Source organism: Sitophilus oryzae, unplaced genomic scaffold (genome assembly GCF_002938485.1).
Source record: "Sitophilus oryzae breed Bouriz unplaced genomic scaffold, Soryzae_2.0 scaffold_1497_pilon_pilon, whole genome shotgun sequence".
Lineage (NCBI taxonomy): Eukaryota > Metazoa > Arthropoda > Insecta > Coleoptera > Curculionidae > Sitophilus > Sitophilus oryzae.
The window spans coordinates 930553-945930 of NW_022146166.1; the positions used below are offsets into that span (position 1 = coordinate 930553).

Consider the following 15378-nt stretch of genomic DNA (forward strand, 5'->3'; position numbering starts at 1 on the left):
AATTTATAGCAGTTAACCTCAACCTTGCTTGTTATGACCGTCGAAATTAATCCGCACTTGCAACATGATCTTGAAACAAGTTTACTTGTAAAGGGCGACGTGCTTCAGCAATTTAAAATTGTTATCGGGGATGGCCAAGCTTTTACGAATAAAAAATTTCTTTACACGATTTAAAAATAAATATGAAGAAATGAGATGAATCATTATTGAAGGATTGGTTGCACAAGGTATAGGTCAAAGTGAGAGAGAAGTTGCTGAGAATTGGATTAGACATATATTATGTCTGTCAATTTTGTACACTTTAAGCCGGGTCCAGACCAAGCAGACAATACAGCGACAAGACAGAAACATTCATGTTTTACGACAAAGTTGCGACAAATCCAATACTTGTAGTAAGTAATTGTTTTGTTTCAAAATTCGGAGACTTTTGAATGTCCCGTCTCGAGTCGGTAAAGTTCTCTGCTTTGTCGTGTATTTTACGACAAGTTGTCGGTGCAGTGTGGATATCGTGCGTTGCCAAAAGTAGGAAACTAATGAAATCACACAAATTTAGTACTGCGGAGTGCTGGTACTGCTAATATATGACATTAGTATATGGTGGAGTGCTCTATCTTTATAAAAAAATGTCAGAAGAGAGAAAGTGAAACATGAATATATGTTACAAGAAAGCTGGTGCATTAGAGGAGATTTGTTTAGCATTAAATATAAACTCGGTTGATGATGTTAAGAAGAAAATAAGAAATAATAATAGCTATATAGTATATGAGAGAAATAAAAACAAAAACATTATTTGGGGTTTCTTTTTGCAACATGGGATGGCGAATCAAAGACAACACTACTGGCTGCTACTAATAATATCTTTATCTTCTTTCTGGAGGAAATGCGGCATGATTAATAAAACTGATTCGCATATACTGAACTTTGTTGTAATTTTTAACACTTTGTCACAAATTTGTCTTGTCTGAATTTCTCATTTTTGTTGCATATTTGTCTGTGTAAAAGGTGTTTTTCTCTCACAATTGTGTTCTCTTTCTGTCGCCTTGGTCTGGACCCGGCATGACAGAGGCTTTCAAAATATAATATTTTTGGTCACTTTTGGATTGTAGTATTGTGAGATATTGCATTTCACTCGGAATTTCATAGACTTACTAGTTTTTCTTATCTATAGTCCATTAAAACAACATCGGTATTCTGAACTTAATTAAAATATAATTTTATTTTTAGTGGACAGTAAAGAAATATTATTAATTATGATTTTTATTAAGGTTAGTTTTTTACTAGGTGGCTATATTTTATATTAGCTACGATTAGTTAATTCCTACAAAATATATATCATTTTATAAATATTTTCTGAGAAATGGCTAAAAAAAATATATTTTTTGAAAATCCCTGTATATTTATAAAATTTGTTATATGAATATAAAATACCATATGATCAAAAAACGGCGTCCAGTTGGCTTGGAAATGAACATCAATGACACACAATTTTACATATAAAATGAGGGCGATTTCATAACCATCGAATATTTCTACTATTTGTTTTTTGCATATTTTTCAATATTTTCTCACTTGCTGACTAACTGTTAGCATGTGCAAATTATTTTGGTAATTTGGCGCCATTATGCTTGTACGTTTTTGGATATTGGATGGATTGAAACTATTCCCAATATTTTTTTTGACTACCTGCGTAGATTTTAGATTGTATTAGATTGCAATTAGATTGTATTGGAAGGTGGAAGTTAATCACAGCGACCTTCTAGATTTATTGTGTCCCCCTTTATTGAGTTATAACTCATCATACAATCTCAGTGCTTTAACATGACAAAAACCAGTACCTGAAACGGTTTTATAGAGGTTAGTTCTCCATCTCCAATATAAGCCGTACCAAAGTTTATGGCACGAATGGTTGTCATCTCGACGCGCTCAGTGATGAGATGCTCTGGTGTTTCCCATTTTCCCCACAGAATCTGCATTCGCTGTTGTTTCTTAGTTTCAATCTACTGAGGTGTTCATTAAGTCTGTTAATTGTTCATTGTTCTGTTAAATCCCCCTGAGAATCCAAAGTTCTTACTTAAATCAAGGAAAATATTTGATTTTTTTTGATCATGTAAATCCTTAGCAATTTCTTGACTGGCTTTCTTCTTTTCTTCTGATTTCCATTTCAGGTTATGGATGGAGTCTTCCAGTTTCTTTAGTTTTGCTCTATGTTGAGTTTATCTTCCCCAGTAATACTGGGGAAGCAGAATGCTTCTGGTTCAGCTAGTGGGAGTGTTAGCTCCGTTTTTCTATATAGCTAGATTTTGATTGCTTTTTTAGTACCTTCTATCCCTTGGTGGGCTGGCATCCAGAGTAGGAAGACTTTATTTTGTTTGCCTAATTTGTTCAGCTTTGCACATTATTTAACCAACTTCGAACTAATTGATTACTGAGTTGATCTTAATCTGTTAGAGCCGCTTGACTATCAGGTAATCTGGCTATTTCTTATTTCCGATAGTTCCTATCGAATATAAGTTGTACTCGTCTTTCGATAACGTAGATTTCTAATATATTTCTCATACCTACGTAACTCAATAATAAACAAATTGTTTCTTGTTAACGATCTGGCAAAACCTGTATGTGTAATTCCAAATTAGTTATCGCTAATATAACTTTGATAATCGTAAGTAGGGGGGTCATCAAACCTTGATACATGCACAATTTTTAACGAGCCTTTGTTGCTTTTATTCGTTTTTTACTTTATCTTGTAATATTTATTTCTATCAGAAAGTTTGAGATAATTATGAGTTTAATGGCCGTGACAGTGTAATGAGTTAATGGCCGTGATGTGAGGAAAAGACCTAAAAATTATACAACAAAACGGCCTATTTCACGGTCTACAATTTTAAATAACTTATTAGTGATTATTGGAAACCGTATCGATATTTTTCTATTATTTACATACCTATTATCAGAAATGCAAATCGTGAGAATGATTTTTTTATTTTTGTTTTCTATATTGGAAAACCCGAGGGAAAACCTTACACACATTGAGACTTATTAAATTCATATTCTTATTCCTTATACAATAATATTTATTTTATTCTTAATATGATTTAATACAATCTCAGTTTGAATTTATATTACTATAATTATTTATGTCAGCATTGATCATATATTTTTATACATTCTTTTGTTAATTTTGAAGATTTTTTTTTATCCTGAATTTGGTGAACTACCGATTTCGAATAGTTTAAAAATTATTTGTTGGTTGTAATAATAGTGTCATAAGGGGCTTTGACAGTGACAGTTAAAAACATTCTAATATAATTTCCCATTATCAATGATAATGATATTTCAGCAGGCGGAACACGGGGGTGTCACTTGTATGGGAAAACAGGCAACAGTCAAATTTAAACGTGCCAGGACCAACGACAAAGAAAGCAACATCTGCCAAGCATTGGCTTTCTTTGTCACTCACATTGCTTAAATCATGATACCGCGGCCATTTTGCCAACAAAGAAGCTGGCCGGGCTGTCCTGGCAAGTGATTTAAAACAATTTTGCTTTTTACAATATTAAATTACCATTTGGATGTATTTAATGCGATTATTCAGTTAACTGGTAAGTCAGAAATTACACACAAATACTTTATTCGTAAATACAACTAAGATGTAAACGTATTTTTGTATTTTTAGATTTCAACTTTTGCAAAGACCCGCCGATAGAACTTGCCTGGCATCGTACCTGTTTAATTAAACGTATTATTTCCTGATAATAATATCAAAACACGTAAGTACCTCTATAATTTATGATGAAAAATGATTTTGATTATGTTTTATATTATTTAAATACTTTATAACCTCAAATAATAGTAAGATCCTTGTTTATATCGCACAGCCCGTTCAAAACTGTATTGTCTTCAAAAAATGTTTACAGAACAAACAATTATTACAAAAACAATGTCCTTTTAATCTGATTTATACCTCAGAAGGATGCCAGTTAAATTTTTATTAAATCAACATTACATTATTTGGCCATTAATATGCAAAAAGGAGCATATTGCGTTAACTTAAATTTTCTTTTACTTCTCCTGACAATGTTCTCTATATTCTCTATTTTGAGTTAGTAAACTTTTGAACGGGATGTGCGATATATAAAATACATAATATATCCAAGGGCATGATCTGATAAAAGTATTTTTTGATGCATTTTTTGGTTGTTTATGCACATTGGCTTGGTTTATGTTTTATTCAGCTTATATTTATTTGGTATAACAGTTTTTTTTGCCTTTGGAATGGCATGCATTGAGGCTAGATAGTGTTTCATTAGACCATTAAAGAAATTTAAATTAGCATATATTTTTTGTGATGTTAGTGTGTTATCATGATACAGGTAGTTGTATCATAGTGCCTTATGCATGTTATTTACCTATTATATACTTATGTATTATCAGTAAATAGATGATAATATACTACTAAAATGTCTTTTTAATAGTATGTTTATCTGTCCAATTCACTAGTTATTTGCAAAATGTATTTTGAACTAATTTAAGTCATTAATTGATCATCTTTCTTTTTCAGGTTCCGGGATATTCTTTTTCATTGTTAAAAAATATATATATTTCAATATTATTGTAATATAAATCGCAGCTCTAAAAAATAAATGATATTGTTTACTAATGTGTAATTTATTTACTATGAATTTTCTCTGAAAATAATAAGTCTTTAATAATATCCTTGATTTGCTGTGAAAAGTTAATAGACATATTTTTTAATACATTAAATTATATTAAAGTAATAAAAAATATGTTTATTAACTTTAAACAGTAAGTCAGTGATACTTATAAAAATATTTTTTTAAAAATTTCCCCTCTTTTAAGCCCCGCCCCTCCAATTCCTCTCTATTTAGCTAGTACTGCCAGGCGACACCAGGTGGCGTCTGTTTCCATTTTTTAACATGAAGTTAGCATTTCTTTAATGTACCTATTCTCTGTGGCGGAACATGCACTTTCTATTAGTAACTTTAAAATTCCACCATATTAAGTATTAAAGTAAAAGTAAAGTTTTTTAAGTTAACGTCTTCTTTTTACTACTGATGCTAATCTAGACGGGACCGACTTTGTTTACGCGGAATCCGAAATCCTCGGCTATATCATTTTCAGTGGCCTACCCACTTGAAGAGTCTCTATAAATCGGCTCTTCCTCACGAGTCACGAGATATCCGATCTCATCCGGCCTCGAATTAGCATGAATGAGCTGTATATGTCAATAGATTTTGCACACTCCTGCCATAGAACCTGTATGTTTGCCCATATTAAATATAGAATTAAGCCTCTCTACGAGGGTCTATTTTTCACCTGCATGGTCGGGCCCTAAGGCCCAAGCAAGAAATCGGGCCCTATTTTTCAATAAAATTCAAAAATTCAAGAAATTATGAATATTTCACAACCTTTAACGGGCCCCCCAGACCACCGGGCCCAAGGCCCGGGCCTTATGGGCTTTATGGTAAAATAGGCCCTGCTCTTTACACAGCAAGGCACAAGAACAATTAAAAAAGTAACTGAGCATTTGTTGTAAACAAAAACATTGCTTTTAAAAAAGAAAAGCTTATTTATATTTAGAAGGATTTTATCTGCATGGAAAATACATAAAAATGAATGTTCTTTTCTTTAAGGAAAAAAATAAGAGTACTCCTATAAATTTATTATACTATAGAGTACACGCACCAACACCGCATTACGATTTAAGAGCGTGTTTAGTAGATGCTGAAGAACTTTACAAGTCAAGATTTTTTTTATCTGAAGTTTCTAAGGTGCGGACAAGCTGGAGATACGAAGATAAACTTGCGAGAGAGAAGGAGATTGCAATCATTTTACTTTCTGTTTCGATATGTGTAGACGTAAGATATGTTGCAAATGATACTGAAACAGATAAATTCCTTTGAAATAGGAATGCTACACGTATTGGAATAATGTAAACATATTATCACAACATAGAATCCAATCGTACGAGTATAATCACTATCCTATACCTTAGAGAAAGGAACAAAATCAATACAATCGTTCGAATACTTCCCAAGTTTAAAGAAAATTTATAGCGTCAACTGTAAATCAGCACCAAACTTACTAAATAATCACTATCAGCCTTTTATAACATGAATAGGTATAAACTATAAACAATTTGAGGGTGTAAGTTGTAATTTCAACAATATTACCATGATTTTTTTTAAGTTTATCTTAAGTAAGTGCAAATATTTTTGGGGTAGCATATTTCGACCCCAGAAACACGTCTATACGGTTTTTTATAAAAATAAAATTTTGAAATTTTTAAAAAAAAATTGGAAATGTTTTTAGTTTTTAGCTAAAAGACATAATTTCTTGATAATATGGCAACATATATTTTTTAAAATTAATAATTTAAGAATTACCAACAGAAAATTTGATTTTTTATATGAGACACCCTGTATAGTTTTTATTTATTGAAAATAATTTAAAATTACCTTTTCAAAAATATAGCACACTTTATATTTTGCTCGATTCCTCTTTGGGATAGAGAGATAGTCTTCGGGTAGAGTTTTTAAAACTCGCCCACTTTGAATAAGTAGACTTTGAACGGCGCCGGCTGTAATGCAAAAAAATTCTAGCTGTGAGCAGGAATTAAAACACAAATAATATTTGCCAATGAGAGATGTAGAATTTCATAACAACTTAAACTATATTTAACATCATCAACATATTTAAATTATATCTAATAAGAATAAAAATAAATAGCAAACCAATACATGAGATTTTGCTACAGGTGTTCGACATATCGACCGTCTTCTTTTATGGAAAGACGGGACCGTTTTTGAACAGTTTTCGTGGAATTCATAAGGGGGTGAAAGATACCCTCGCATAACCGCTAAGTACTTCTAATTCTTGTCTAGATTATACGGGCAATTTAAAAATAAGAACCTTTATTCTTCCGCTAAGATAAAAATCCATAGGCTCTAAGTTCGGCGGCGTCGACGGCCAACGGCTGGGATCTTGATTAGCTATTCAATTACTCTCGAAATTGGCTGCAAAAATTTGCTGATAACTTCAGCATTCTGAGGCGGTGCCTCGTCTTGTTGGAAAAATATGTTTTCGAGTTCCATTAGGGGCAAATCATCAATAAGGTGTCCAAAGTCTACTAGTTAAAAGTGTCAAACTTTTAAAAATTCTGTATTTCGAAGAGGACTAAAACAAAATATCAAGAGTGCTATATTTTTGGAAAGGTAATTTTAAGTTCTTTTCAGCTAATTAAAAATATACAGGGTGTCTCAAATAAAAAATAAATTTTTCTGTTGGTAACTCTTAAATTATTAATTTTAAAAAAAATATACTTAAACAATTAAATTCTACGTAAAAAGGTGCTTTGAAAATGTTTTCACAAAAATTCAAAATTTTCCATACCAAAAAAGTTACAGCGATTTGTTAAAAATGCACATTTTTTAAAAACACCCCGTAAGTCCGAAACGGTAACAGATATCGATGTTCGGTTTTCACCATCATGAGTTTGATAAAAATTTAGCTCCAGACACCGATATTAGTTTTCGTCTATCTCCTATAGAAAAAGGTGTTTCCCTTTGACCCAAAAAAGCGTCCAATTTGACCCACCCTGTACATAGATTCTTTATTGAAGTGAACAGAATGAAAACACGAAGAACAAATTAAAGTATGTTTCTTGTGGGTAATAAAAACGTTACTAATGAATTACGTAACAGTTCCAAACAGAAAAATAACGAAAAAGTACAGCGTGTCGACAAAGTACCGATCTCCGATCCTTTTGCGGAACCGTCTAGGGAATAGTCGTCGGCGTAAGTTTTGCTGGAAGCAGGTGTGCTACGCCCGACTCAAAATAAGAAGACCGAAACGGCACATTCCACGTTAAATGGCACGACCACACAAAATGGCACTAAAATTGTCGCCAAGGCAAAACGAGAAATTGCTAGGAATGTGCCGCAAAGAGAACTGGATAAAATTAGCATCAAAATATTTTAGTTATCACTAGGGAATTAGTACCGAGTCTAAAAATAATTTAGTAATTATTTCTTAGTTAGAATTTAATGGTAAATCGGTTAATCTTACTTTAAGTCGGATTAATTTTATGTGGGTTTCGCGTATAACGGTTGTTCCAGGGTTTCTCAAACTCATATAATTATTATAAGCATTTAAATACTTTTGTGTAACTACAACATTATATGTTGTTTTTTTTATTTTTTGGTTGTAAATAATAATCAATGATTAAAATATCAATTCAGTGAAAATAGTTAGAGAAAATTCGTGGGTACTGTATTAAAATGGTTTAGTTACCATTAGATAATCACTACTAAAGAGTCTAAAAATAATATGCTATTTTATCTTGTATATTTGTGAAATACTTAGACTTTTTTCGGGAAATGAACCCATTATAAAACTGACTATTCTTGGTGTTTGTTTATGTATGTCATCATTTTCAGCTTATTCAACTATTTCTAATTATGGTGTAGCCTCCTTCACATACTCTCGTTGTAGTTGGGCTCATTGTTGACTGTTGTTGGCTATGCGGACCCAATTTATCCCTGCTAATTTCCTAATATCATGGTCCCATCTCAGGTTCGATCTTCCTCTAGGTCTCTTAATTCCTCGTTCATACCAAACTGTAATTTTTGTGGTCCATCTGTTGTCTATTCTTCTTGCCAGGTGTTCTGTTCATTGCCATTTGAGGGATTTGAGTCTGTGGATGACATCTATTACCTGGGTCTTTTGTCGTATTCACTCTATTCTTTTACGGTCTCACTTGGTTATTCCCAGCATATTTCGTTCCATTGAGCGTTGTGCGACCTGAAAATTTCTTATGATGTCCGTTTTAAGCGTCCAGGTTTCGCATGCATAGGAGGTCATGACTGGTAGTACACATTGGTCAAATGTTTTCTTCTTTGTAGAAAGAAGGAAAGTCTTTGATTTTTTTTTGGTTGTAAGTTCTGAGAAATTTTTTGAGTGTCTTAGACCGTTGGAGGATTTCCATTCTAGGTTACGGATTGGGTTTTCTCGGTTCTTTAGTTCCGCTATAAGTTGGTTTCAACTAAGGATTTTTTTTGACTTAGGAAGGCAGAATGGTTCTTGTCCAGTTAGTAGAATGTTTGCTCCTTTTCTAGCTAGATCGTTTCCTTTTTCACTGTCTTGTATCCCTTGGTGGGCTGGTACCCAGAGTAGAAGGACCCAAATCTTTGCCATATTTGTTCAGCTTCTCTCGATATTTTTTAACCAACTTCGAATTTAACCATCAATTCGTTGATAGCTTTTAATGCTGCTTGACTGTCGGAAAAGATGGCTATTTCTTGATTCCGATAGTTCCTATCTAAGATAAATTGTACGCATCTTTCGATAGCGTAGATTTCTGCCTGAAGGATACTGGGAAAGATGTCCAATAGGTTGTAGTAAAAAAAAATAATTTAACTCTATCCTTACAATTGTATCTAACTGTAGCCATATCGGCATTGGCCAGAGAGTTGGGATTGTAGTGTTGTGAAAAATTTAATATACATATCACCTAGATGTAGTTGTGATGTGTGCCAACTAGGGTCGTGTATTTGACCTGTCAATTTTTTTTTCGTCAATTGGCCAGTCAATTGACCAAAATGATTTTAAAAGTACAACGAAACAAATAAAAACAAATTAATATTTTATTTCACGTATCCATTGAAATAATATAGAAATAAAGAATATTTCCTTTTAAAATAAAAAAATTAAAATTAGAAAATTAACAAAAACATATTTCTATTTTAACTTAAAATAAACAGAGAACATTTAAAAGTAATTTTAAAAATAATTTTATTCTAATTCAAAACAAACAATTAATTGACATAAGTAGACAGTGAAGTTCTCATCTTCATCTTCATAGTCGATGTCATAGATGTCGATGTCTGAAGACGAGTCGATGTCTGAAGACGAAGACATGTCAGCTTCAGAAGATGAACTTACATTGAGGTCAGTATATATTTAAATTAGATTTAACATAAACAAATTTACGAGATCTTGTAGTGGTCAACCTGTTTCCTTATTATGAACAATTCCCTAAGTTGACACGTGTGTCCAAACAAACAAGTTGACAAACTGTCCCACCAAGTTGATGGTGTAATATGTGACGATGTTTTAAGGTGCGTATTCAACAATTTCAGATTCATTGATACCAAGTTGTACGATCAACGTAGTCGCACGTTAGAGTTCTTCTGGAGCTAGATTCTCTACTTTATATTATCTAGGATCGAGTAAATATGCTGCATTGTGCGTGTCGGTACAGGCCATATCAATTCTTCTTATTACTGATGCAGTTGTTATTTTTTCCAATATTTTTATTGAGATTCTCCGAATCGCTAAGTATCGTATTCCTTAAAAACGGTTATAGGTAAATTGGACATCACAAACGCATAATAATTATAAAACACCATTTTATTATTAAATACTGATAGATAACATTCTACATATGTAAGATTTTATTTAAGACATTTGACCGGTCAATTGACCACAGTCAATTGACCAGCTCCAATACTAGTGCCAACAGCCAACCATCTTTAAGCTCTTCCACTTTCTAAGTCTGTATCTGCCACTATGTATGAAAAAAAACAACGCTTTATTGTTCAAAAAGCCAAAACAGCTTCATCGACAAAGCAAAACAAAAAAGCACAAAAAGAAATATACAAATAATAAAAAAAATGTCATACAATACAAATCAATTCAAAAAAATTTACGTCATAAAATTACAAATAAAACATATATGGACATTGCAGAACACAGGCGTATTTAGAAAATTTTACAAAAGGATAACTGTAAATGGATAAAATAATGTTATATTATATCATAAAATCAAGAGTTATAAAATATTAAATATTAAATACTAGACCTTTAACCAGTGTGTGAGATGATCAAAATTTAAAATTCAAAATTGTTCATGATTAAACATCAACAAAAAAGTCGTTTACTGCATATAGGGCTCTCTCCCAGTAAGTATAATTTCAGAGCTTTGCGAAATGCGGGAAAGAATGAAAGTGACTTGATATTCGAAGGCAAATGATTGTACATTTTCTTGGCATTGTACAGTATTGAGCTCTTAACTAGTTCTGAGCTCGGGGTTGGCAGATAAATATCGTGGTCCGCATTCCTAAGTGGATAGTTGTGAGAAGGCCTTTCCGAAATAGAGAATATGTGCTTGCGGATTAAGCAAACGGATTCAAAAATGAATAAGGAAGGAAGAGTCAGTATTTTGAAATTTTTAAAGAAATTCTGGCAGTGAGTTCTACTGTTTAGTCCCAATAAGTATCGAATTGCTCTCTTTTGAAGGTTGAAAATACGATCAAATTTTGTCGCGCAGCAAGTACCTATGACTTATATAACTTAGGAATACCTTATAAGAATAAGAAAAATAACACCATTTTTACCTGTATGAAGAATAATGCTACTGCAGAATGTATGTTACAAGTAGTTTTTGTCTTAACTATGTTTACCTGCATAGTTATTAAGTAAATTATCGATGTTGCTCACTTTCCTCGTTTCCTACTTAGCGTATCGACCGACCCATTAATTATCAAATTAACCCAAATAAACTTCCAGAGAGTTTCGCTGTCGGCCTGGATCCGACACTAACTACCATTAGATGGGCTAATCTAGAACACAAACTCGTTTAACAACATTATTTAATTAGGAAAATAGCTAAGCCATCTCCTTAATTATTATAGTGATAAATTAGCATTTTCATTGGATACTGAACGGAGTTTACGAAAAAACGACTAATTTTCTAAATTAACTTCTTCGGAAGATAGTTTTTCTTAACAGTTGAATCATTAACAGTTTGGTCTCTTTAATTGGAACTTAAGAGCAATAAAATACTTGAAATATAAATTTAAATGTAAATTTTTAAATGTGATGGAGTTTTTTCATATCGTTAACTTGATCAGAAAAATTAAAATCTGGGTTTTATCGCGTTATATTTTTTTCATACTTTAAGGAGAAACTTTATAAATGTCTATACAGGGTGTTTCAAAAAGCATGTGTCATCTCTCGTGCGGAGATTCTCCACATAAAAATAAGACTTATTTTTCATATCAACATAGGTCCGATTCTGTTTTGTTTCGTAGCTACAGGGTGTTAAAGCCTTAATATTTTTTCGATTTATTATAATTTTATTCCAAGAATTTTTAACGTTTCCAATTAAATTTTGAGGGTTATTTTGAAAAGTTGCAACATATTTTAAAGCTAAAAAAGTGTTGACATATTCATCAGGGACGTGCATATGGGTTATCACTGGAATATTTTTCTAAAAAAAGCATGTACGCCACTGACTTTTTTCTTTTGTTATCGAAATAGTGTAAGCAGTTTAATGCCGATTAAAAGTTGTCTCTTGATATTTTGTCGATTTCGGCTTCCTTGATGAGATTAACGCAATTTTATTAATTTGCCTTGATCCAAGTCTAATAGCAACCTTTAAAAAATTTAATATCATTAACTTGCGACAGTTTTATTAAGTACTCATTGATTCCTTCTCAAAAAAAATATGAAAAAAGGTTCCTATAAACATGGGTATGGAAATCCATAGTTTTAGAGTTACAGGATGTCAAAACATTTCAAAATTAGGTTTTTTGTAATTATCTTAAATAACATTATTTTTTTTATTTGAAATTGCTGTAGGTTGGACTAATAGTAATAATATTTAATAATAAATGAGGTACAATATATAATTTATTAATTTAATTTTCATTTTAATCATAATAATTATGATTAATAAAATTGCGTTTATCTCATCAAGGAGGCCGAATTCGACAAAATATCAAGAGATAACATTTAATTGACATTAAAGGGACTACTCAATTCTGATATCAAAACAAAAAAAGTCAGAGGCGTACATGTTTTTTTTTGTTTTGAAAAATATTCCAGTGATAACCCATATGAACGTCCCTGATGAGTTGATCGACATTATTTTAGGATTAATAAAATATGTAACACTAATAGCAACTTTTATCTTCAAAATTTCATTCAAATCGAAACGCTAAAAGTACTTGGAAGAAATTTATAATAAATCGAAAAAATATTAAAATTTTAACACCCTGTAGTTACAAAACAAAGCAGAATCGGACCTATGTTCATCTTATTTTTACGTGAGGAATCTCCCCACGAGAGATGGTACATTTTTTGAAACATCCTGTATATTTGTGGGTGGTTCATTCCTTGGAAGAAACAGTACCGGTTTATGATATACGTATATGTTAAAATCTAAAGTGTTTTTGAATAGAAGATTTAGACATTTTAAATAGTTTTTTTGTTTGTTTTTTTTGCGTCTGACAACGAGATGAAATTAACTAGAGGAAACGAGAGAAAAATATAACAATACGTTTTAAGTTTACTTAATGGAACGCTGTCGTTGGCTCACCTATCAGTTCGTATATCGACAGGAACGTATTTGTTGTGACAATAACGATTAATGGCTTGCAGTTTATTCATCCTGCAACCTGACAGGCTATACCGCGTACCGCTGTTTGTCTGAACTACTGTTTTATGACCTAGACTATTGTGCTTCAAAACTGCAGAATGTTTGTTCTTTATTGAAGTGTCACAAGGGTTCGTGTTAAGCGAAATTAATTTATTATCGATCGTAAATTACTCATGCTCGTGCACGTATTGGCGGTTCGTATATTAAATTAACAGTTTTGTCAAACTATAAAAATGTAAAGCTTAATATATTTTCATAAATATTTATAGACTACGAGATAAAAACTCTTATTGACAATGTAATAGAACATACTCAGGTTCGTTCAACCCAGTGAAGAGGTAATTTCTGTTTGATCAATAGACAGGACCTACGTTTTGTTAGAAATATGATTTTTATTGGTTAATCTTGAATGGGTCCAATAATAACAATGTTAAAGAAATTCCAGTAGAGTAGGTTATGAGTGGAATGAATAAAAATGAAGTACATGCTAATACTACAAATTTAAGGATCTACTTAGAAATATTTTCTTCATCATGAAGCATTTGGTCGGTTCAGGTAGAACTTGCTTGACGTTGGAGTATTTACTACACTGATTACAGTAACGTTTAGTCTATAGTATATTCTTCAACATTTTTGTAGCATCTTCTCTGTCTATTTGCTTTGTTTATTTTTCAAATCGGTAATATTCGTAGAAAAGTTTAAACAACTATGCACGTAAAATTTAAGCTAATGTTTATAATATTTGTGATAAGGAATCCAAAAATAACTCTTTTAAAATGTAAAATTCCCCCTTCCGGATACTGCATTGTCAATGTACGTACTGTCTTGATCATTTGGTTTCGTTTACTTCTGTCAGAAATGTATTAAGCCCCTATCTCACAACGACGTCGCGTCGTGTCGCCAGCTACACTGATTGACACTTCAAACGACCAATGGGAGCTGTACTAAATTTAAAATTGACAGCTGTTTGAATTTTGTAGGTACAAATCTCATTGGTTCTTTTGACGTGTCGCTGACGACAGTCGCTGTTTTGAGAACCGGGCTTAACGGGGCTTTAGCCAGGTAAGATACGTTTTCCCCATAGATTTAGGAAGAGTCTTTGGTTTTCCCTATTAAATCTACAAAAACCGAAAATAATTTTTTTTTTAAACAAAACTAAAACCGTAGTCTGCTAAATGAAGCTGCTATTAACCCAACTTCCCTAAAGCCAAGTAAATACTACAATTTCTTCTTGAAATCGAAGTTTTTACTGTAAAGAAGTCGGTGCTCCAAGGTGTAGTACTTAAGTCAGTTCCACAACAGTACTACTCAGTGTAGTAGCGTCGCGAAAATTTACTTTATAGTATCTACTTCAAAATGTAGTTCCTTCTTAGTTTTGAAGCATTTACTACGTAGACGATACTAATACTTTTAGTATTAGCATATGCTTCATTTTTATTCATACCACTCTATGTAAATCAAATACTAAATGTGCAAATAGCTAATAGTATATATCTCGCTATATATAGAAATATTATAGACACTATTACAGTTGATGGTTGGAACCTTTGGTGTTACACAGCAAAATAAAACACTAAATCACCACAATACACCAAAACACTTTTACTTTTACTCTGGACGCGCGTTTCGCTAACCATGTTAGCATCATCAGCAGCAACAAACAAACCAAACGCGCGTCCAGTGTAAAAGTAAGTGTTTTGGTGTATTGTGGTGATTTAGTGTTTTATTTTATAGACACTGTCCAAATTTATAGCTGTTTTACGATGATTTACATTAAATAAATAATAAAGGTGCATATCATCGGCATATTGATGTGATGTGCACGATGTAAGTTGATTACAAAAATCGGCAGTAGGTATAAATGCTGAAAAGGAGTGGACCCAATACACTCCCTTGAGGAACACCATTTTTTACTGTTA

The 15378-nt window shown here is 32.1% G+C and overlaps 1 protein-coding gene across 1 annotated transcript in view; it reads left to right on the plus strand.

The window, feature by feature from the left end:
• Positions 1-9892: 9892 nt before the first annotated feature.
• Positions 9893-15378, plus strand: part of LOC115877689 — a 148873-nt gene continuing 143387 nt past the window's right edge. The window contains exon 1 of the mRNA XM_030893956.1: positions 9893-9966. Within this exon, the coding sequence (XP_030749816.1) occupies positions 9893-9966 (74 nt within the window). The remainder of the gene's footprint in view (positions 9967-15378) is intronic.